This window comes from Triplophysa dalaica, chromosome 9, assembly GCF_015846415.1.
Source record: "Triplophysa dalaica isolate WHDGS20190420 chromosome 9, ASM1584641v1, whole genome shotgun sequence".
In the NCBI taxonomy this organism is placed as follows: Eukaryota; Metazoa; Chordata; class Actinopteri; order Cypriniformes; family Nemacheilidae; genus Triplophysa; species Triplophysa dalaica.
In genome coordinates this window covers 8,266,730-8,289,990 of record NC_079550.1, presented here as the reverse complement: position 1 = coordinate 8,289,990, position 23,261 = coordinate 8,266,730, and the positions used below count along the sequence as shown (strand labels likewise).

At 37.7% G+C, this 23,261-nt stretch overlaps 1 protein-coding gene across 1 annotated transcript in view; it reads right to left on the bottom strand.

The window, feature by feature from the left end:
• prkd2 (protein kinase D2) overlaps positions 1-21,882 on the bottom strand; it is a 32,960-nt gene extending 11,078 nt beyond the window's left edge. Inside the window, exons 1-3 of the mRNA XM_056756828.1 lie at positions 21,021-21,882; positions 2,266-2,404; positions 1,391-1,522 (exon numbers count right to left, since the gene is read on the bottom strand). Of these exons, the coding sequence (XP_056612806.1) occupies positions 1,391-1,522; positions 2,266-2,404; positions 21,021-21,347 (598 nt within the window). The 5' untranslated portion in view covers positions 21,348-21,882. The remainder of the gene's footprint in view (positions 1-1,390; positions 1,523-2,265; positions 2,405-21,020) is intronic.
• Between the last annotated feature and the right edge of the window lie 1,379 nt (positions 21,883-23,261).

Here is a 23,261-nt window from a genome sequence, read left to right as displayed (position 1 = left end):
GTACTAGTATCTAATAAATAAGCACTAGTATCTAATTTTAGGTACTAGTATCTAATAAATAAGCACTAGTATCTAATTTTAGGTACTAGTATCTAATGATTAAGTACTAGTATCTATTGAATAAGTACTGGTATCTAATAAATAAGCACTAGTATCTAATTTTAGGTACTAGTATCTAATAAATAAGCACTAGTATCTAATTTTAGGTACTAGTATCTAATGATTAAGTACTAGTATCTATTGAATAAGTACTGGTATCTAATAAATAAGCACTAGTATCTAATTTTAGGTACTAGTATCTAATGATTAAGTACAAGTATCTAATGAATAAGTACTAGTATCTAATGAATAAGCGCTAGTATCTAATATTTAGGTACTAGTATCTAATGGAATAGTTACTAGTAACTAAACAATAAGTACTAGTAGCCTAAAAATAGATACTAGTAAACCTCAAATGTTAAATGACAAAATGGCTTGCCATATAGACACCCCTTTTCATCACTCTCCACTGGCCACCGGTTGAAGCCCATATCAGATTCAAGTCACTAATGCTTGCTTACAGGACTATCACTTGATCTGCACCGGCATATTTTCACACCCTCCTACACCCCATCAAGAACCCTGAGTTCAGCAAATGAGCTAAATAACTTTCTCGCTCATTCTCATTCACAACTCCTTCCTGGTGGAACATTCTTCCTAACTCGGTGTGGTCAACCAAATCCCTCACAACATAAAAAACTACTTAAAACCTTCTGTGAATACTTGACAGACAAATAAAAAAATAAAACATGTACTAACCCTCTCTCTTTCTCTCAACAGGTAGTGGTCTAGTTTTTGTTGAATCTAGTAACTTTGTATTAGCTGATGTATGACATATCGGTTATTGCTCCCTCAACTATTTATAAGTGTCTGCTAAATGTAAATGCAAATATGGGCAATCGCAATTTATTGTTGTTTGGTGGGGTTTTGGGGGGCTTTGTCTTGGCTTTTTGCTAGACAGTGCTTGCTGCAGTTAAATATGAACCTCTAAGATGTTGTCAAATATCCCCACCTACTGTTCATGAAACACTCTACATGCATCTGAGTGAGAGAGAGAGAGAGAGAGAGATTTATTCTTTGAAAGTCATACATGCAAGGCATATTTATGATGTTCCTAAAAAGAAATTCTTCTTGCAATAACGTCCAGTTTGGCCTTGTTAAACATATGTTTTGTTCAATAATGAAGAATAACAATGAAATCAAATACATAAAGTCTTTCTATAAATTGTGCTGATCGTTGTTTCTGTGGCCTTTCTTCGTCAAACCAGGTTCCATTTTTTGCTATTACGAAAAATGTAACAAACATTTTAATTAAACATCCAAAGATGGGAGGGCTGACTCCTGTCCTCACCGTCGCATTTGAGCCCTTGACGCACCAGACCGAAGAGCATCTCGCCGCAGTGATCGCAGAAGGCCGGTGCACGGTAGGAGTGCACGTTCAGCGCATGCGGGCGAATCTGAAAATCCTCAAATGTGGCAGCAGCTAAAAAACATAAACAAAGAGAGAGAGGAGAGAGGGAGGGAGAGAGAGAGAGAGAGAGAGAGAGAGAGAGAGCAAAGATCACTAATAGCTCAAATTCATACGCCAGATCAATGGCAATTGCACATAATATTTCCACAATTGCTGTAGGACAGATGTCTTTAAATGGATTTATAATCTGGCTAGATCTGTATCTGTGAACACCAAACCTGGTCTCATGGGAAAATTTCGTTTTATGAGGTGGTGATTTTGTATTAAAATCTGTAAAATGTGAATAAAAGTTATATTTTACTAAAACTTAAATTAAAATGATTAAATAATTTCTGGTAAATTAAATAAAACTGTCTACATTTTAGTTTACAAACGAAAATATGGCCTATAACTTTATTAAAACGAAAAATTCAATAAAATTCAATAAATAAGCTTATATAGCAACATAAAAAATAAACAAATAAGTAATACAATTATTAAAACACATATTAAAGTTGCTAAAAAATGAAAATATAAATGAACATGAAAACTAAAAATATTAAAACAAAAGCCAATTCAAAATATGAACAAAACTGAATACAAAAGGCACATCATTAGAAAAAAGCTTCCAAGCATGAAGGTCCACCCCTTCAATCCCTAAACATAAAAGTCACTGGGACCAAAGCAGATTGTATAAACAATCATGCAGTTTGCCACCAATTGCCAAAAAATAAAATAAGTCACATATAGTGCTAATCGACTACTGAATGACTCACCGGACAAAACAACCTCCACCAGATCGCCCTCCTGGATGTCAGACACTGCCTTCACCAGCTGCAGGATGTTATTGCTGCCTACATCGTGCTTGAAAAGGAGGATCTTGTCGTATATCCCATAAAAGCCACATTCAGGAAACTGCACAAAACAAAGCAGAGAGAGACAGAGATTAGATTCATATTTAGCTCATATACACATTCTCTGGTCCCTTACAGTATCTACTACAATGTTTCTCTTTTCCTGCAGTTAACGCCTTCACCACATTACAACAGCTCATCACAATCACAACATCCGTAATCGATGTTTGGCTGGTAGATGAATATGGAAAATCCAGTTTAGAAGTGAGTTACTGCTACAGGGGATGTTTATCATGTTTTTGAAGAGATATATTTGCTAGAGGTCCTGATGGCGTACAGATGGCCGATCTACCACAGGTGTAGCCACCAGGGATCTCCTCTCGTGTTTGTGCAAGTGTTGCATGCTGGGGGGTGCTTCTACCAGCTGCATTTTGAAGATTTCCTGTTGTTGTCGAAAAGCGCCTTCGATTTTTGTCGTTCTGATGTGTCAAGAGCTGCTACGCGAATTGAGATGATTTCGTTTACGCTATAAGGGTCGAAAAACGTAATTCCAGTTGTACTTTATTTTACAATATGTGAAATTACATGGACTTAAAGGGATAGTCACCCAAAAATATAAAATCAGCCATTTATTCAACCTAATGTCGTTCATAACCTGTATATGATATTTTCGTCAGTGAAACACGAAAGATATATTGAAAAATGTGGTTTTCTGTCCATACAATGAAAGTCAATGAGTGTTACTGACATTCTGTTACTGACATTCTTAAAAATATCTTCTTTTGTGTACTGAAGAAGAAAGAGAGTCATACAGGTTTGGAAAGACACTAGGGTGAGTAAATGAAAGCATTTTAATATGGGTCAGGGTCAGGAACAGAGCTGGTATAGACAGTACATATACAGTTACACTGTGTTACGTCCGTGTGCTGCTCTGTTCGTTCTCTCCGTTTCTCTCTCTACTTTCGCTTTCATAGATGCCGCCATTGGTCCATGGATATACCAGTTCCCGCCCCTTTTGTGGGACTTCATCGCCCCGTCTTTCAATTAACGGTCACACCACCCAATAAAAGATCTCTTTCATGTTGCTTCGCCACGTTGTTTTGATTGCAACAGTTTGTTATTTGGATTGTTGAATCAGTACGTTACCTTGTTTAAACCCTGTGTTATGTGCATGTGCCATGTGTATACTTGAAGAGAAGTGGGCAGGTAAGGATGTCACGTGACGTACATTTCGCAACACAAAGGACACCGTATTTATTGTATTAGCACAGTAGGTAAGGAGCGGGTGCCAACCCTTGAACGTTTTTTCTAGTCATTTTGGTTAGATAGTATAGTTTACTTAAGAGTTTACTCAGATGTTGTATTTTTATTTGGTTGTGGGTTAGGTAGTAGAGGGTTATATGTGAGTTAGATTTGTTTTGTTTATTTCTTTGCTTTAGCACCGCTAGCGTCCCTTCTCTCTTTCTCCCATACCTTAGGTTTCCGAGTGTTGTATTTAGTTGTAAATTCTGTACATATTGTAAATATAATCGCTGCAAATAACTTGTTTTTTGCACTGTACCTTTGACCAATTTGTCCACATGACACATTGGAAAGGTACAGTATTTTAATATGTGTTTACATTCCTCTACCCCTAAACATCTGGGACGTAACACACTGTAAAAAATCATTTTAGTTTACAAAGATTGTAAAAAAATGCTGTAAATATGTCAAATTACAGATAAAGACAGCAAATTTTACAAGGGGGGGTTAAAATAAATTGAAAACATGTCTTTTTTTTCTGCCACCCCAGCTGGAATATGACCATTTTTATGCATCTTTTTTATTGTATACTATATGTATATAAGGATATCAAATGTACAGAACAGGACTGTAAAATAAAGTGCCACCGATTTTACTTCTTTTTTTAAAGTTCAATGTACTAATATAAACAAAAAAACGTATATTCCCAAAAAAACGTATCTCCCCAGTCAAAACACAACATTTATTAAAACTAACTAACCTAATTATTCCAAACATATGCGACTTTAAAAAATAAATAGTCATTTCAATAATGTGCAAAACAGTTTCCCAACCATATACATTCATATTCATAGTACATACCGATTGTCATATTTTCATAGTACATGCCCATTGTATAGTATTTTCCTAATATTGTATTCTGTATTTATTCACACTGTATATCTGCACTTGCTAATTGCACTTCTGGTTAGACCTAAACTACATTTCGTTACACTGTACCTGTATATGTGTAATGACAATAAAGTTGAATCTAATCTAATCTAATATGCAGGCGTTCCAAAACTATTTCACATCCAAAGCTTTTTGATAATCTGTCATGTTGACTAGCACAAGACACCGAAGCAGCTTTTGTGATTGAGAGTTGCAGGGGGATTCCGACTCCGTTACGCAAATCCCATTAGCTTCAGAGGCAGTGTGGTGGATTCAGCTGACTGCTTTTCATCTTGAGCTGACAGCTGTGACCGTGCCGGCATACTGTCAACCTCATATCCGGTCGGGTGTGATATCGAGCATTTCTGCATTACTATCATCATATGCCTGTGGCTCACAGCTCTAGAGAAGACAACCCACCCGAAGAAAATATGAATTGAGAAAGCTGGGTATGGCTCAATAGCATGAAGAAGGTGCATGGTTACATGTATGAAGGACAAAAGAACAACACGAATGAAATATGATACAGTATACCACCCGCCCCCCGTCCCGCCCCCCGTCCAACGGGTCAAAGAGTGTGGGACAAAATCAAATTAATGTCAGTCAAATGCATACGGGCTTATCAGCTGAGGTGACCTACTGAATAGTTTATAGAGCTCCATTCAGCGCATGTCATACAACTCAGTGAGTTGTACATCCATCACAACAGCAGCAAACTAAACCTGACTCTTGGCTCATGTGTCGTTGGCACTGATGAAATATAGTGGGATTTTCCACTGAGAAACAAGGAATCATGGGTGATATTTCAGTTCGGCACAAAAACACTCTCTGACATTCTTAAACGCATTCATCCGTAGATAATCCTGTTTATGAGTGAAATCGCAGTTAATGGTTCAACCTGGCTTCGCATTTAAGTTGTGGGGTCTTTTTATTCAAGGGTTTTGGTGGGAGACAGGAGTTTTCCATTCATGGACATGGTTATGGGGAACACAAAGTTGGGCGGGGTATCATGTTGATGTTGCGATTATCAGCAGGGGTGAGAGAAAGCTAAACCCAGACATGACAGCAGAGATCTTCAAAGCTGCCAGCAGCTGCAGACACAGGAAGAGACGAAGATGAGATGAAGAAAGAGAAAAAGATACAGATTTGATCGCAGACCTTGATAGTTTGACAAAGTTGAGCATGCTTTGAGATATCGGTGAGACATCTTCTGAAAATGTTTAGGAATGACACCTGCGAGTCCTAAAAATATCCATTTAATATCTCTTCTTCTCAAGTATAACGATTTCATTTAAAGAATGTTTAGATGTTTGTACAGGAAAACAAATACTAGGTAAAAAAACTTTTGTTTAACAGTGTAAGCATTTAAGCAATTCTCAAATTGTTCTCGGTTTAGATTTGTGATTTGTCTTTACTATGAGAAGAATTGCTGCAGTGAACTGCATGCTCCATAACTAAAACAACGCCTCCACTTCCTGTTTTCACATTTTCGGAACCATCCAAGGATTCCCATGTGTACCTTACAGAACACATCTGGTTAACCTCCACCTCACTTAGAGGAGGAGAGGAACCCGGGCTTGTGATTTCCGCACTAAATACTGTGTCCAGAAGAAAGTCAACAACCCTTCATCTTGACTACAGTAGTTCTACAGGCTTGAGCCTCTGCCAAAGAACACAGTCCACACCTGCCCTGCTACTGCAACTACTGAGCAGCATCTATACACACACAACAGCAGCTTGTGACTTAAAGACAACAGACAGTACAGTCTTTCAAAATGGTTTAACGATCCAATGTGTAATTTTTGGTAACGCTTTAGATTACGGCCCACGATGTACCGCATAACTAAACAGTATTTACAGCTTAACTACTCGTAACAATAATGAACCTCTTCAGTTAATATCTGTAGGTAAAGGGTTATGTTAAGTTTGGGAAATAAAGGGGTAAGAGTGAGGAAAATTAAAAATAATATTTATGAGGGAATTGCATGCCGTATAAACATCCAAATCAAACTGCTCTTGAAATACTTGATTATAGTCTCAAAATATCAACATTGATTTTGCGCATTTTACACATTAAAACTCATCAAACAAACTCATAATAACTCATTATGAAAATTAATTATTTGTGACCAGCAATCCTAAAATCAATCAAGTAAAAATGAATCCTAAAGTCAAAACTGTCAAATTTCCATTTGGAGGTAGATGAGTAAAACAAAACAAAAAAATACACTAACCCTTTCTCTCAACAGGTAGTGGTCTAGCTTTTGTTGAAACCAGTAACTTTGTATTGGCACCTAATGTATTATGGCTACTGTATGACATATCGCTTATTGCTCCTAAACTCTTTGTAAGTCGCTTTGGATAAAAGCGTCTGCTAAATGTCTAAATGTAAATGTAATGTAGAATCGATAAACCTGCCCTTAATGCATACATAAAAAAAGAACAAAAGATTGGTTATTGCTTGTTGTGTTGGTCCTTCCTGTCTAAAAAAGGTTCTTTGCACGATTAAATCCGGGAAAAGCACCTGACTTTATCACGATGGTCTAACGTCTATATTTGGTGTATAACTAACTAACTAAAATCTGTTTTAGTGAGCATCAGTTCAGGCAGTGGTTATCTATTTTAACAGTCAAACATGACTCCAATGAAAATGTTGCTCAATATTATCATCATCAACATCCAAAAACAATTGACTTCCAAATAAGATGATTCACAATTGTCTGCATACTGAAATACACTAGACATAAATATTCTGTTAAAGCTTGATATGCCTACTTTCTAACCCAATGCTCTTTTAAACTATCAACTAAAATAGTTGCAAAAAATAACTTTTATATAGAACACAGGTCAACTGTCTGCCAACTATCGGTGGGTTACATATGCATCTTCATTTGTTCATATGCATGTTTGCACAGGGGTCAGACAATGGACGCCGATGCAATCATATCTGCCATTCCATGGGCTGCGCTTGGAGACAGCCCTGGGTTTCTAAGGGTGCTTTGTGTTGACTAGGATTGTGTTTCCCACATGGTCTCAGGCGGCTGCGTCCATTATGCCTCTGATGAATTATGAAAGCCTTGCCCCTTATTTCTTTTCTCATCTTTTTCCAAGCCCCGTCCTTTTCACACGGTGACCTAAACTCATTTTTTCGAGCATTTCCAAGTACTTAACAAACCGATAAAAGTTAAAGTTCGAAGTTAAAGTACAAATGTAGAACGTACTTGATGTGGTGATGGGAGTGAAGCGTGAACTCACATGATCCATCTCTTCATTGCCGAGATGAATCTCCTAACTACTCCCCCAGATAGCCCATCTGTTCTTGGTTTCCCCCCAGAATGTCAACATGACCATATCTTACCAGAATTCAAGTTGATTATCATTGGAGCAAACAAAACTAGGAACGTCTACTATGCCAATATCTGACAATAAGGTTCCTGGCCCCTTGAATGTGGTTTTAAACAACACAGTGGAAGACTACATAAACACAGTTCAAACACCTGTCAGGACTCTGACCCTGTCTTTCTTACCAGACATCAGCAGGTTGACACTTAATATCATGCTATGAATAGCCAATTTCCCCTTTGTTTCCATGTAATATGGCAGTGGACTGACTGAAAGTAATAAAAAGAGTGACATTTATTTGCACTTCCAGGTGTGAACTGTCAGTTCCTTCCTTATATCAACTGTCAAGTGTAAATAAATCCCTGCAGCTTTTCTGAAGGATACTTCTCATAAAATACCTAGCACTGGATAAAGCACACAGCTGATCCCACCTCATGACTAACCTGTCAATATCTTCATAAAAGTGTGAAGCCACGAGTGACAAAAATGAAAAAGATATATCTGGACATTTTCATGTGATATATACAGATGTGCAATATTATGGACTGGTTGCATTGATACAAAAAAGTCCTGGTAGCAATCACAAATCAAAAAAGCGGTGTAAATGTTGATATTTTTGGTTAAGGAACAGTTCAATCAAAAAAAACATGACTCGTGTGTTGAGCCTCAGTTTTGAGTGAGAACAATGATAATCCAAACGTGATTAAATATGCTCAAAATGTTAATCGTTTTTACTCACAAATGCTTCATTTTGTGTAATAATACATGAATTAACCCTGGACATGTAACCTTGGAGTCGTTAATAATTCTTTTATGATGGATGTACATTCGGAGCTACAAAAATGGTATCCATTGCCATTACCAAGCTGGGAGAGCCAGGATATTATTCAGCATAATTCCAATTGTGATCCACAAAAAGAAGTTTTTATACTTTTTAAATCTTATATACTTATATACCCTATACTAGACCCTTAAAGACAAAAAATGTCAGACGAAATTCAATGTTTGGACCTCCTAACCTGCTTATTTGCATAACTTGGAGCACCCTAGTTCGCAAAACCGCTAGGCCTTACAATTACCACTAATAATTAGTTTTTAGTGTTGATTTTTATTGTAATGGTTTGTGATTGTACTGTTATATCACAGGTGGATGTGACATGAGGCAGTTTGGCTTTAAAGTGAGGGTGAGATGATTTTCCTCTTTTATGCTTTCAAAGCTATCATGCTATTGCTAGCTGCTACAAAACTTGCAAAGCTACATTATAAAGCTAAACTAATGCCAGCAGTCTATTATAAATTATAAATCTAGGAACTATATATAAAAAAGTATGTAATTATTACCTCATTAATGTACTACAGTACTTCTGGAGTGGCTAGTGAGATACTGCTTACAATAAGAGTTTGTTTTTTAATTGACAAACAGAAACAGACAGATTTAGCTCAATTCTGTGGACGAAGTCGTCTTCATAGCATAGATAAAGATGCACACGCATGATGAACATTCATCTACAAACCCCTTTAAACTCTTCGTGGCTTTCTACTGTACTATAGTCATGGTCACGTGATGCTTGGTTGACTGGTTGAATTCTGCCCACAGTAGTTTTAGAATTAATGGTTGCAACACATTGACTTAATTCACACTGTTATTATTCCACCACATCCTTACTAAAGAAATTCTTTAATAATGAAAAAAGAAGTCACTTTTTACTTAGATTAAGCTTTGTTTGCTATCCAAAAACCCGGCTAATTGTAATGGAAATGCCCATTGAACACCCAACGACCCGCTTCACGGAAAATGGGCAACCAGTGATGCTGCTTTCAAACGTGCCATGCGGGAAGGATTAAATCTATTGTGCCATTACATTTTTTTACTGTGTGAAAATGATTCATATAAACATAATTATGCATTTGACAGACCCTTTCATCCAATGGAAGTACAGTGAATTTAATGTACAGTTTTATCATTTTGTTTCTCCTCTAGGAATCAGAACCACGACTTTGTGATGACTAAGTGCAACACTACCAGTTGAACTACCTGGATAAACTACAGGGGTCCTGTGTTCCGTTAACGATAAAATGCAATATTTTCTGTTTATTAACAAAAGAAAGATAAAAAAACCGGAAGGGCTTTGCATTAAAAAAATAGGATGTCTAAAAGAAGGTTAAACTGCCTGACAGCAAATGGATCTAAAACAAAAAATAGCAGCGAAGTGCAAAACACAAGCATCATCACCACGACTTCCTTTCGTGTATTGAGTGTTGTGCATAAATAGCATAACATACACAGTATATGTGGTTTTCTATTGCTAGCACTGGTGCTTTATTTGAAATTAAATTAGACTGGCTTACAAGGCCATAAATAAAACGTTGAAGTCACAAACTTACCCACGTTCACATGGTGACAAGACACAGCGCTCTGAGGTGATGTTACTTTTCGATGGTGTGTTTAAGCTGTTTAATCATTAAAAGAAAAACGATAACTATTCAATATATCCTTCTGCTTACCCAAAAATAAATACATCTCAATAAACAGTAAACCTACAGTCTTTTAGTAGCTGCCGGTCACTGTGCATACAGTATATTTTGTTACACTTCCATCATTGATTGTGTAGTCATAAAAGAGAAAATAACACCAGGAGACTGTTTATATCACCTATTCATGTGGCAATTTACCCGCTATAATGGCTATTTGCACAGCAGCAATTTAATTACTACAACCGACCAATAAAAAAACAAATAAACGATGAGGTAGGTGTAATCGTATTTGATCTCGCTCATTTTAGCAACATTTATACCACAGATTCGTTTTTCTTATAGGTGCAACGTACAATCCGAAGCCATCTGGAAATGCACAGTACTTGTATCTGAAGGAATCATAAGGAACATACAGGACAGCTTAAATGCCCAGTCATGCTGTAGTTTGTCATTGTACGATTTCTTTTATTTACACAATAATCAATAACTACAAACTAAACTAGCCATCCCATACTGAATACAAAATTTGCAAACCTGTTACCTTTTCTGTTTTTTTACTTATAAAATAAGAAGTATAGGCTATATAAAGTGTGTTGGTTACAAATTAGCGCAAAACATATAGGCAATTACATGCATGAAAAAATGTACCATAAAAAAGCTTTTACCAAAGGTTTTCACCAAACTTATGGCACAGACGTCAACATTTGGTGGTTCAGTTGCATGTGGAGTGTCTCTTTGATTTTTTAAGCATGTTTTTTGGTGTGTGTGCATGATTTTCCATCATCAGGTAAGTGCCATTTTGTCACATCCATGCAAATTCCTCATAAATGAAGACATGGAAATTAAACTAAAGTAGCTATTTTATATTCTATAAAGATGAATACATTTGTTTGGTGTTGTTGCTTCTGGTTTGTACATTAAAATTCACAAAAGTCTCAAAAACTGTCCTTTTATTTGTCACATCCATAACTCATGTTTATTTCCCATTTTAAAATAGAAAACTTGTGCACAGACTGTTTCGACTCTTTCATCAAATATGTATTAAAATATAAACAGATGGTTTAGTATATTGGTAACAAATACATTTTCTGAGCGTTTATATGTCACATCCATGATGCAAAATGTCACATCGACAATGCTGAAATGCCAGTATGGTGTAATCTGTTTTTTGACATTTAAAGTGAACTGAGTAATGTGTGTTTCTGGTGAACGAAAAAGTCTACTCATTGAGGCTTTGAGCTATTGGTATGAAGCAAGAGGAGATTATCGCATGAAGACGATAAAACCAAACAAATGTGAGGAACAATGCTCGGCTGTTTTCAGCATAGAAGTTTCCATCAGAAGCTAATACACTTACCATTCCACAGAGAGGAGAATTTCAACACAATTCTTTCATATCAGACGCATTTATTCCACTGTAAGCTTAAAATGTGAACCCATGACAGAAACTAGACTGTTTGTAAGGAATTAGAGGTCAGGCATGCAAATGTTTATAAAGACTCACAAACAGTACTGACAGAGTCAAATGCACATTTTAATAGACTTGAACATGAAACAAAACCATTGAACACCATTCTTGAGTTCCTCTGTCATAACTAAACAAATTTAAGGGGCCTAAAAAAGAAATTCCCATGGTTCTTGGCAGACACTCAGGTTGAATGAACCGCTGCCATGACAATTACGTCGTAAAGACGTCAACGTGCCACACTCATTAGCACCCAACAACCGCTTGGCCCAGAGCGGGAATTTCACAGGCCTTTGTGTTTCTGCGTGATGGAACAAATTCTTTCAGCGTGTCACCTATTTTTGGAGCGCGTGATGTCATCGTGCTGCAAGCTTGGAGACATAACAGAATGCCAACTGTTTTTGTTCCTGAGGCTTGACCTAACAACCTGTGTGACAGGAGTGAATAAAGAATTCCCCGTCAGTAGTTTACACTGTGCAGTAATGATGTCAGAAGATGATTCACATCACATACAACATTGACATCATACGCTCTACAATAGGCTGAAAGACAAAAGGGAACTATTACGTCCGGTTTTATTCACTTAAGCATTCTTTAAGTACCCCACCCTGTTCGTCTTGTGCGCAATAATCCCTGCATGGGACTTTAAGATGCGAGAAGATATAGAAGTTCAGTGTTATTTGAATACAAATCTAAAGACTCGTTCTGGCCAAGGAGACATCGGTATACTATTTGACAACAGAATGACAGGTTTAACAGTCTGAAGTCAAAATTAAGGTTTTTATATTGTACTTGCGAACAAAACAAACAAACAACAGATGTGTGCAATTCATAACTAAAGTCTCTATTCTCTTCAAATGATAAAGAAAAGATTGTACAATCTCCAATGAAATCTTAATATTCCTTCTGCAACCAACACAATTGCATGGCAATTTGTAACGATTTCATAGAATATCAATTTCGTATTCATTTTTACCTGTTTGTACAATCGACATTTACAACAGTGATGTTAGGGTTTAGGGCTGGGACTTCATTATGTCTTTTTCTTATATTCGTATGTTTTTGCTATTCAAATTAAACAAACGAATTAGATAAGTAAAAATAAGTAAGCTACCTCGTAATAAACTAGCAAAAACTAGTTTCCTAAAGGTTTGCATACAGATGACAATTTTGTCAAAACGATGACCGCTGACCGATATCTGCAAACAAGGGCTGTTAAATGATTAATCGTATCTAGAATAAAAGTCTGTGTTTACAAAATATATGTCCGTGCACTGTGCGTTTTAATTTTGTATTTAGAAACACATACACATAAGTATTTAAGAAAAACATTTTTACAAAAAACACATAAATGTTTATATATATTTAAATATATATGAATTATAAATACATACATGCAGTTATTTCCTAAATATATATTTACATGTATGCATTTATAAATACAAAATAAATATCCATAGTACACAAACATATATTATTTTAGAAACTTAATTCTGGATGCGATTAATCACGATTAATCATTTAACAGCCCTAATCCAAACACAACTAAAAACTCTACATCATGCATTTACAGTATGTGTGCCTGGCCAGTAGTTAATGATGTTACTTTGTTAATGAAACACGCAATGTTGTCACCGTCATGTTTTCACATACTATTGCTTTTTTAGTTTACACAGAGACTAGCAATGTATTTAGTAAAAGATTGTATATTCAGGTCCCCCAAATGGCGTTGTAATCTACAGTAGGTGAATAGCTAAAATGCATTAAAGGTTTTCCATTTTTAATGGAAAACAGTGTTGTATAAAGGACCCCTCAAACTAAAGGTTATTGGGTAAAGAAAAAATATGATTTTTGTATATTCCACCAACTTTCTTGTTTCCATAGAAAATATATCAACACAGAAATTGCATTTCCAAGAACTATAAGAATAAGCACTAAGCAAAACCACAGCTGATCACCTTTGTCCAACTTTTCTTTTATCCCTTTGTCCATTTTGAAAAAACAACAAGGCCACATCAAAGTGACCAATTTCAACTTTGGATAATACAAACACTGAACAAAAAGTCTCTGCAGCAAAACTGGAATGAAGCTCCCAATTGATTTCTAAAGAATTGGTTAGATTCATTAACTTTCACAAAATTCCCGTATTCACTTTACAGAGTACTCAGACCTTCTCGCATGCTCAAGTTAAAAGGACAAAACAGTTGGATCACCCCACTCTCCAGCTTTGCTCCCAAACGTCAGGAAGCCTGTCAGACTCTGTAAACTACAGTGATGCTTCTGTAGATTATCCGGGTTAAGAGCCTGACTTCCTGTTTGTGTCCACCCCGAGTTCAGAGCGGCAAGGGAAAAGCTTATGGAGGAAAGTCTGTTTCTTTGTCTAAAGCTCTTGCGTCAGCGCCGTACAATCGCAGGTATATTGTATGTGCATGGCTTTCTCATGAGTCACGAGCAGATATGTGAAGCAAAGGTGAAGGTCTGTCTCATGGAAAACAGTGCAAAGGCTAAATTTACATTCCACACATGGTGGGACCTGTTACGTAGAGAACAACAGACTGGAAGATTGCAACAATACCAATGATACTTCGAGCAACAACTGACACACTTCTGCTTTTTAACAATGATCTCCAAGACGTGACCTTTTTGCCATTTGTATGGTCACAGTAGCAGAGAGAGGAAAGAAAAAGAATGCACTTTTATGTTTTAAAGAGAAATGGCAGCAGAGAGGCAAATTTTACATAGCTTATCGTAACTTTAAACCCTCTGGTACAGCATGGTCATCCCATAGATATCCAGTACATGTTTCACAGTAAACATTCGTTTTTTCTTGGTCTCACTGTTATTTCAAACCATTTTCATACATTTTGTTTCTTGTATAGAACTTGTATAGAAACCGTCTAACTTCTGAGCTCAGCATGTTGGTTAAGATGGTTAACTTGCATGCTGTGGTCACACACATGCAGAGATTTTATTTGGCTCTATGGATTATCTGCACTTGTGGGAGTTTATCACACACGAGCTGCCCGGGGCCGAGGCAAGGAACAAAGCAGGCCTTTTTAATTCAAGCGAATGGTAACACGAGAGCCATGGCTGGTAAGCAAGGGGTGGGTGGAGGGGACCCGGTGAGGAGAATTAATGGAGTGTGCGCTGTACCGTACTGAAATGAGCTTTTGTGACTAAGGCGTCAGGGTGATGGGACAGGTAAGCCAATAGGAATGCAACAGCTATCCCAAGGGCCTCCAACCATATAACCAATATTGTGCTTTTTTAAGAGAAAGCGAGAAAGGAGGAGAGATGGAGGCATGGAAGGGAATCTTTTTTTTGTACTTTTGAGTTTATTTTGAAGGGTCTGCGGTCAGACTTATTCAAAACAAATAGTCATTCTTGTTTTGTTAAGATAACCAAACTACATTGACCTCCTTTGACTTCAATTGTATGGACACAAAACCACTGAGATATACACTGAGCCACATACTGATCTTGATCAACATGAGGGAAAATAAATAATAATTTTTATTTCTGGGTAAACTTTCCCTCAAACCCCATTTAATCTGATCTATCAGTATGAACACAATTGCAAACAAACAAAGATTAATGTACCATGGTATGTTCACATGGCAAAATAATAACATTATTATTTTGGTAGATGTCCAAAAACATCGTGCTGACCAATATAGGTTTTGTAGCTGATGCAGATAATTAAAAAAATGAAATATGGTCTGATATAGGCCTATCAGACATGGCAATATATCGGTCTATCACTAAAAAGCATACCATATACTACATTGTTATTTTTCTGTGAAGGACTGAAACACACACATATACATTCATTTAGCAGATGCTTTAACCAGAGCAACTTACAAATGAGAGAACACACACATCTGGAAGCAGATTTCTCCCTGAGATCATGTGTTTTTTCCGCTGTGGTTACCCACCCATATTTCTTTTTGCAGCAAACCGGGTTTGAGACAGAAAACACACACAGAAAAACCTCTATTCTTACGCTTGCACACACACACAAACTGATCCACTTTCCCCAGATTCGCATGCACACTCCACCCACACTTAACGTTCACCCCACCCCACGAAATAGTCATCTCAAGCACACGCGAGCCACCAATTTGAACTCTTTTCCCGACAAAACTAATCTGCTTTGATTTGTGTTACCCTACGACATCACCACTTTAGCCGAAAGAAACCCATTTCAAACCACAGTGGGTCTGTAAAGAATAGAATGCTAATAAGATTAATTACATACCGATTTACTCACAGCATGGAGGAAAACACCACGTTTCAAAACCAAACGGGGTGCCAGCTTTGGAATGAAGGACTGTGTGTTTGTACTGAACTGAGCACTATTTCACTAGCAAGGTGTGACATTGCTATTTAAAACTGACAGACTTGCGTTAATTGAAAAGCTTGATTTAACTGTTGATATTGGTCATGTGGCTGTTGTGATGTGCCAGCCTGTGAGCAATAGCTAACGCGACCTCAAAAAGCACAATTTAAGCTTATAGCAATACCAAAGTTATGATCAAATTATTGATAAAAAATATGCCATTTTATTGGGTCTTGCTACTGTATGCCGTAAATAGCTGCTTGCTGTAAAAAAATAGTACGATTAAATTTGCACACAATTTTTTAAAGTACATTTTACTTAAAAAACTGTGTGCAAAAACTTGACACAAAAATTTAAGTCAAATTTACTTAAAATAACCGTCAAACAAAATTAAGTAAATCCTATAGATGGTTTCATCTCAACACCATAAACATACGTTTCTTCGAATGCAAACTTTTGTGACCCCAACTGAAGTTCCGATACACATTCGCAAACAACAGAGTGCCTGTAGATTATTTCTGAAAACAATCAAAAGAAACCGAGAAGAAGCGTTACTTGGCTAAACATGTCTCTCTAATGTTTTGAATTTAGACCGCAATACCAAGCTCAACCGCTAGATGAAACGCTCTATAGTTGTTTTTCACAGTGTGGAGGCATTGCAAACATGGCCGCTGAGTGGCATGACTTAAACAGACTTTGCTTAAAAGCAACCACCCAACCCAAACAACAACCCAGAAAACCTAGCAGCAGCTTAGCAACATGCTAAAAACTCAGACTTGCATAGTATGATGACAGACACATAAGTCTATGATCTGTTAAATACGCAGGGAGACACACCACAGTTGTTCTGCACACAACACTTTGGGTGAGCCACACTACGTAGGGTAACAAAAAACATCTGTGACCTCATAATTGAGCGCCCAAGAATGGGCACACCCCCACGTAACTTCCAACAAGATAAAAACTAAAGTTCGTCTTTTGTACCGAACCTGTTTGTTTTCTCTTTTTGTACTCCCCCGGGGAACCTCAGGCATTGTAGCATTTTCGTCATCACTCTTACAAAAACATTTTGTGGTCCTGTCCGGTTACAATGATGGTATCATATGTTAAAACCACAGTGCTTTGATATATACAATTACTTTTGCGATATTCAAATAACTCAATATGGCATAGGCCTATTCACATACTGATGTATTTACACAGTGCGCCACAATGTGAATAAATACACCAGAACCAGTTTTAAAAAATTGCTATAATTTAAAAAATCATAAGAAATCAAACAAAGTTCACTGTAAGTCAAATGAGAGAAGTTAGCGTTTAAATCTACAGCCAATCTTTCTTATGGAAATCTTCTACATTAAGATTAAATGCAAACTACTCTCAGATCAGCTAGCAAGACAATAAACCTAACAAAACGTGTCTTTTCTCACCTCACGTATGTCAATCACTTCCTGCTGTTAGTTCCCACATGCATGTGTTTGTTTTGCATAGCCAAATTCTGACTAGCGTACATTGGTAAATTAGTCAGGAAATACGGTCCTTCCATGCAAAGACTTTCTGGAGCCATGCAAATGTGCAGGAGTGAAAGACAGTCGTATGGTGAAGAACTACCCCACTTTCCCATATAGCAGTCATATTTATCACAAAACAAATGAGAACTGATTTTTAACCAGCTCCTGACATTTCCACACGGGTGTCCTGAAAACTCCTCAGGACCAGGAAACCCCTTCTGATATCTGACCTCTTTAACCTGTAGGGTTTGGAATGGATATAGTTTGTGGTGGAATTGAGATTGCCATGAGCTCATTTTGCTGTTGGTCTTAGTCGAGTTTATGCGTGTCTTGGTACACAAAAGACAGACTTTTTAGAATTTCTGTATCTATGAGTTTCTTTGAATGTTTATTTGTATCTCATTGAAGTATTACAGAGTGTCACACTTAATATTTAAAATGTATTTTCATTTATTGTATCAATGCCCAAACTCATGCCGTTAGTGAAGAAACGGTTTCTGTGTAAGGCTAAACAGATTGATGGTTGACAGCACCACAATGTTTAAAATGATTTTTTTAAACTTGGACAATCAATTAAGAAATGGCTTAAGTGTCGTATCTGCATATTAAAGGGGATTTCACCCAAAAAATACTATCCTGTCATCTTTTACTCACACTGACTTTTTCGTTCCAAATCTCTATACATTTTTTGTTCTTGGACCACATTGACTACCATAGTAAGGAAAATCACGATGGTAGTCGTAAGTGCCACTGAACTGTTTGCTGTCCTACATTCTTCAAAATATCTTCTTTTGTATTCAACAGAACTAAGACATTTATAAAGCAATATATCCTACTATGGCAGTTAATGGTGGCCAAGAACTGTTTGCTTTCCTCAATTCCTCAAAATCTATTTCTCTGTGTTCATTAGGAAAAAGACATCGTTCAGGTTTGGAACAATTCTAGGGTGAGTAAATGATGACAGAATTCTTATTTTTGGGTGAACTGTTCCTTTAAGTTTGGATAAGAGAAAGCATTTAAAATCAAAACAAGTCAAAGTTATCGTTTTACTTGCTCTTTTGTCGTTTAAACTTGCCATATGTACACTTTGATCATGTAACTCATCTCCAACCATCCGTTTCAATTTTATCAAGTCAGATTTAGCTAAAAACTAAAAACATACTGCACTTAAGTGAAAATCTAATAACATAGTAATGAGTCTTGCCTAAAACATGGACAAGACTCGACATGCACTTTGACCCACACCCTCTGTTAATGTTACGGTGAAAAATAAGTTAATGATTCAGACAGATTCAACTATAGAGAGATGTTCAAAATCTGCTCGAAAATAAGCCAGTACACCTTTCCACAAAGCATTTTTTGATTTATAAAGACCCTATTAAAAAATGAATACCCACAGTTTTCTGTTGACAGAAGAATTTGGGTGGGTCGTAGTTAAGGGATCGTGCGCAACCACTTTTTTTACAGGTGCAAATTGGTGCAAATCTTTCTTCATATCTTTCCTCAAGTTTTTGATGAAGACCATTTAAAACATGTTGTCCAGATGCCGTACATTTAATTTAATGAAGTCTACCTTCCCATAAAACCCCTTACTAGCCTTGCTGCTCGAACTTCTGAAAAGAAAGTAAAAACAGGCGATGGGGATGTGTGTTTTGTAGACGTGCAAAGATAATGCATTGTCTGTAAACCTCCAATGAGAACACAAACTTCTGGAGGAAGCCCCAGGGAGCAGTTCAGAGGCAGAGGACACACCATGCCTTCCCACTTTGGGAGGAAACAGGCTCCATTTCCTTCTCTTTATCCTACTGACAATAGCTTGCTTACGTGCTGGACCAGCAGGGAAAACAGGCAGGCAGAAGAACAACAACAGGGACAACCGAATCAATAGGGACTGTCCTTGCCTTGTACTCTTAACCCGGTACTGCAAAGTTTCGCTTCAACTCTACTCTGAAGACTTAAATCAGGTTTTTTTATTATGGTTGGAGCTAAAGTCAGGATGAAACGGAAAAGGCCCGCAATGGCTTATTTTATGCATCATATAGACTCTACAGTCTCTTTAGGAGTTCAAGGAAAAGAAAACCAGTCCTTGAAGAATACAAATTGAGTCTTAGTGGGAGGATAAACATGCTGCCACATTACCTTCCAAGTGAATGGAAAACAGTGTGTGTGGAACAGAAGAAGCCGTTTGAATAAACAGAGAGGGAACACAGTGACTCACTCTGCCTAAAGCCAAAGAGAGATGAGGGAAAGAGAGACAGAAGGTAGCATGAGCCAAAATCCAAACTGACAAAGGTCCCAACCCAGAGGACGCAACAAAGGACTTGTTGTGATGAACCGATTTGTAGGTCAAAGGAAAAAGTGCAGTCACTTATAATCAGTTATACCCATTAAAGATAGATTTTCCTATACAGAACAGCAACAGAGCTGTGTTTAAACACAGAGCCTGGTCAAATAAACAGGAGTGGACCAGCAAGATCCATAGAAAGTTCTGGAACGTGAAGTACCTTCAAATTTACCTTTCATAACGACACGTGAACCAAGTCAGAGCTCTGTTTTAATGGGGATTATTACAAAACATGATTACTGGTGTTGTGATATTCTACTAACGCTTCCTGAAAAAACAAACTTTTCCAAAAACTGCTTATAGTCTTGTCCTGGCCACTGCCCAGAGCACAGAAATCTCATAATTGAATCATTTTGCAGTTGGATTGGCTGATAAAATCTTAGTTGTTCTGAACTAGGGCAGATTTGAGGTACATATGGTTAGAATGGGCGGCCTATTGGCAGTGGAAATGGATTCTGCTTTTGTGTTGGACTACAACATATAGTGTTTTTGATTTTCCACTATGGTGTAAAGTGTTTCCCAGCAATGGCATTTACAGTTTAATGGACTGTGTTTTGGACTAATATTTACATACTTTTTCCTACCAGTGTTTAACTCTCTGGAAATTTAACCCAAATCTTGGTATCATGAGCATAGTAATGTCAAATCTCTTTAAACCATTCCAAGTTTTCCAAGAACTCGAATAGTGGTTTCTTCATTAGGGGATACATAAGAAATTTGTGTCATACACTGAGTGTTAGATGCTAGAAAAAGGGGCACTACTGTAAAGAAAATCCTTTTAACTTCTGTCAAATTATCAAATGTAAAATCAACAACTTGTGTGGCTGGATCCTTTTCTGGGTGGATTCGTTTTAACAGATCCAAAAGTTAATTCTGTATTTTGTTTCAGACTATTCTAAACCAACACCCTGCAAACTCAATACAGAAACTGCAAATGAGACAGCAAATGTGTTCCTTCCAAACTTCCGTTTGCGCTGTGCAAAGCTGCTAGTGCAAACCTCAAAGCAAAATCCATCGAGTGGCACTTACCTTCTGATCCACAATCGAGCATGCAATTTGTTTGATGTAAGCCAGGTCTGCAGACTGGGGAAGAAGTACAGATTCCCTGGTCAGCCCAATCTGTATGATGAAGGAGACACCGGCTGGTGCCGGAGGGATAGACAGCATAGCGGAAGCCCCGCCGGGCCCCAGGGCCACCCCTGAGTCCAGTGGAGGGAATCCTGGGGTTTGGGACGCAGGGACAGAGACCGGGATACCTTGTTGCATTACCACCGACCCAGGAGGAGACGGCCCGCCCGGGGGGAAGAATACTTGGGAAATGGGCCCCGGTGACATGAAGGGACTGACGTTGGCCATGCTGAAGGGTAACCGAGTCAAAGACAGGTAAGACTGGGCGGTGTGAGGCAACAACACACCATCAGACGCTCACTCATCAATAGAGGCTGTCTGTGTTGTGTAGTCCGTGTCCCTTGGAGCTTAAAAAACAGATCCCTTTCCAGGAAGTGGATCTTCTTTCTTGTCTTGTCTGTCACAGAAAGCTCTCTGGTGTTTTCATTCCAGACGAGGAGCAGGTGAGAAAAGCGGACAAGTGAAGTTAAGCCTTTAAACTGAGAGCGGCCCCCGCCTCCTCCTCGACCTCCTGCTTCCTGTTCTCACTCGACTCCAAAGCTGCTCTGAAGAGGAAAACGTCCAAACTTTAAGGAAACCCCAGGAGAAAAAGTGAGTAAAATAAAGAAGCAAGCTTCAAGAGTGTCCGTTCAAGATGGATTCCAAGTTTAGGAAATAAACAGGAGCCACAGAGAGCTCCTGGCTAGGCTTGCTTTGCAAGTCAGGCTGTGTTTCAGTTTCTTGTCAGATCGTGCGGTGTCTGCTGTGTCTCAGAGAGAAAACTACCATGGACACTCCCTCTCCCCCTGTCTCCACCTCCCTACTGTCAGAACCTCCCAGAGCTCAGAAGGAATTGGTGTGATTGACAGTTCTCTCAACCTATCAGCAGGAGAGATGGCTGTAAAGAGGAACTATGAGATCACCCCTGTGCTCTGCAGTCTCCTCCCAGTCCCACATACCCCTTCCTCCCTCAAGTTTTATGTGTCTTTGTGCAACAGTTTGCCTTGTTTACACCCCCACCCTGGAACAACTTTGTCGCCCTAGAGGCTCCACATTCGCACTCCTTTCCAGTTCCTCTTGATTTCAAATCTGCAATTCTGTCCCACATGAGAACTACATACCAGACCTGCGGTGTGTGAACACGCCTAGAAATTCAGCCCACATGCTCGAAGTCATTTTAACGTTTAAAAAGAGGGAGTATTGCATTGTTGGCACTTGAATGGATGAAGGGAGTGTCAGCTTACAAACAGCAGAGATGAATCTTGCATTTAACAACACTAAACTAATAAAATCAAATCCCAAAAATGGGTTTTCTAAATAGAGGGTTAGTCATTTTGTCTGTTTGAGCGGCATCATTTTAAAACTTATTTTTAAATATATTTTACAGTATGCTGTTGGCTTGAGGAACAAATACTATGAACAGTTTACAAAGGTTATGTCATTCTTTCATATAAATACTCCTTCCTTAAATCAGCTCATAGTTTTTAATTTATTTTTTCCTTTATAACATTCAAAATGAAAGGGGTGGATCTTTGCTTTTCAGACCACTATATACATGTTTTTGAGATACTAGAGATTTTTTCTAAACACAGGCATCATTAACATGTATATACTGTAGGAAGTTGACGAATATAACGTTCTACAGTGTTTTTGCAGCTTATTTGAGTTGATGTTAGTTTTGGGTAAAATTAAATCTTGAAAAATACACTGTACGGAATACACTTAAAGGATAGTTCACCCAATAATGAAAATTCTTTAATCATTTATTCAACCTCTTGTCATTTGAACCTATGACTTTCTTCTCCAGAACAGAAAAGAAGATTATTTGAAGAATGTTGGTATTCAAACAACATTGACCCCATTGTATGGACAGACAATTACTTAGACATTCCTCAGAAAATGAGGGTGAATAAATGATAACAATTATATTTTTGGTTGAATTATCCCAAAACAATAAATCTGGGTTCCCCATACCTTCTGTAGGATCACACCACCGATTTGTGACCAAAGGTGATGCCCAGCCCAACACTGGAAAATGACTGACTTTGCACTTTATTTAAATATGTTATAAAGATGTATCAATACATTTTGTACGCGCGTATTGTTATGCTTTGACTGGAAACTTAAGTTTAGCTTTGGGAAGAATTTAAGAAAGCTTGGCAA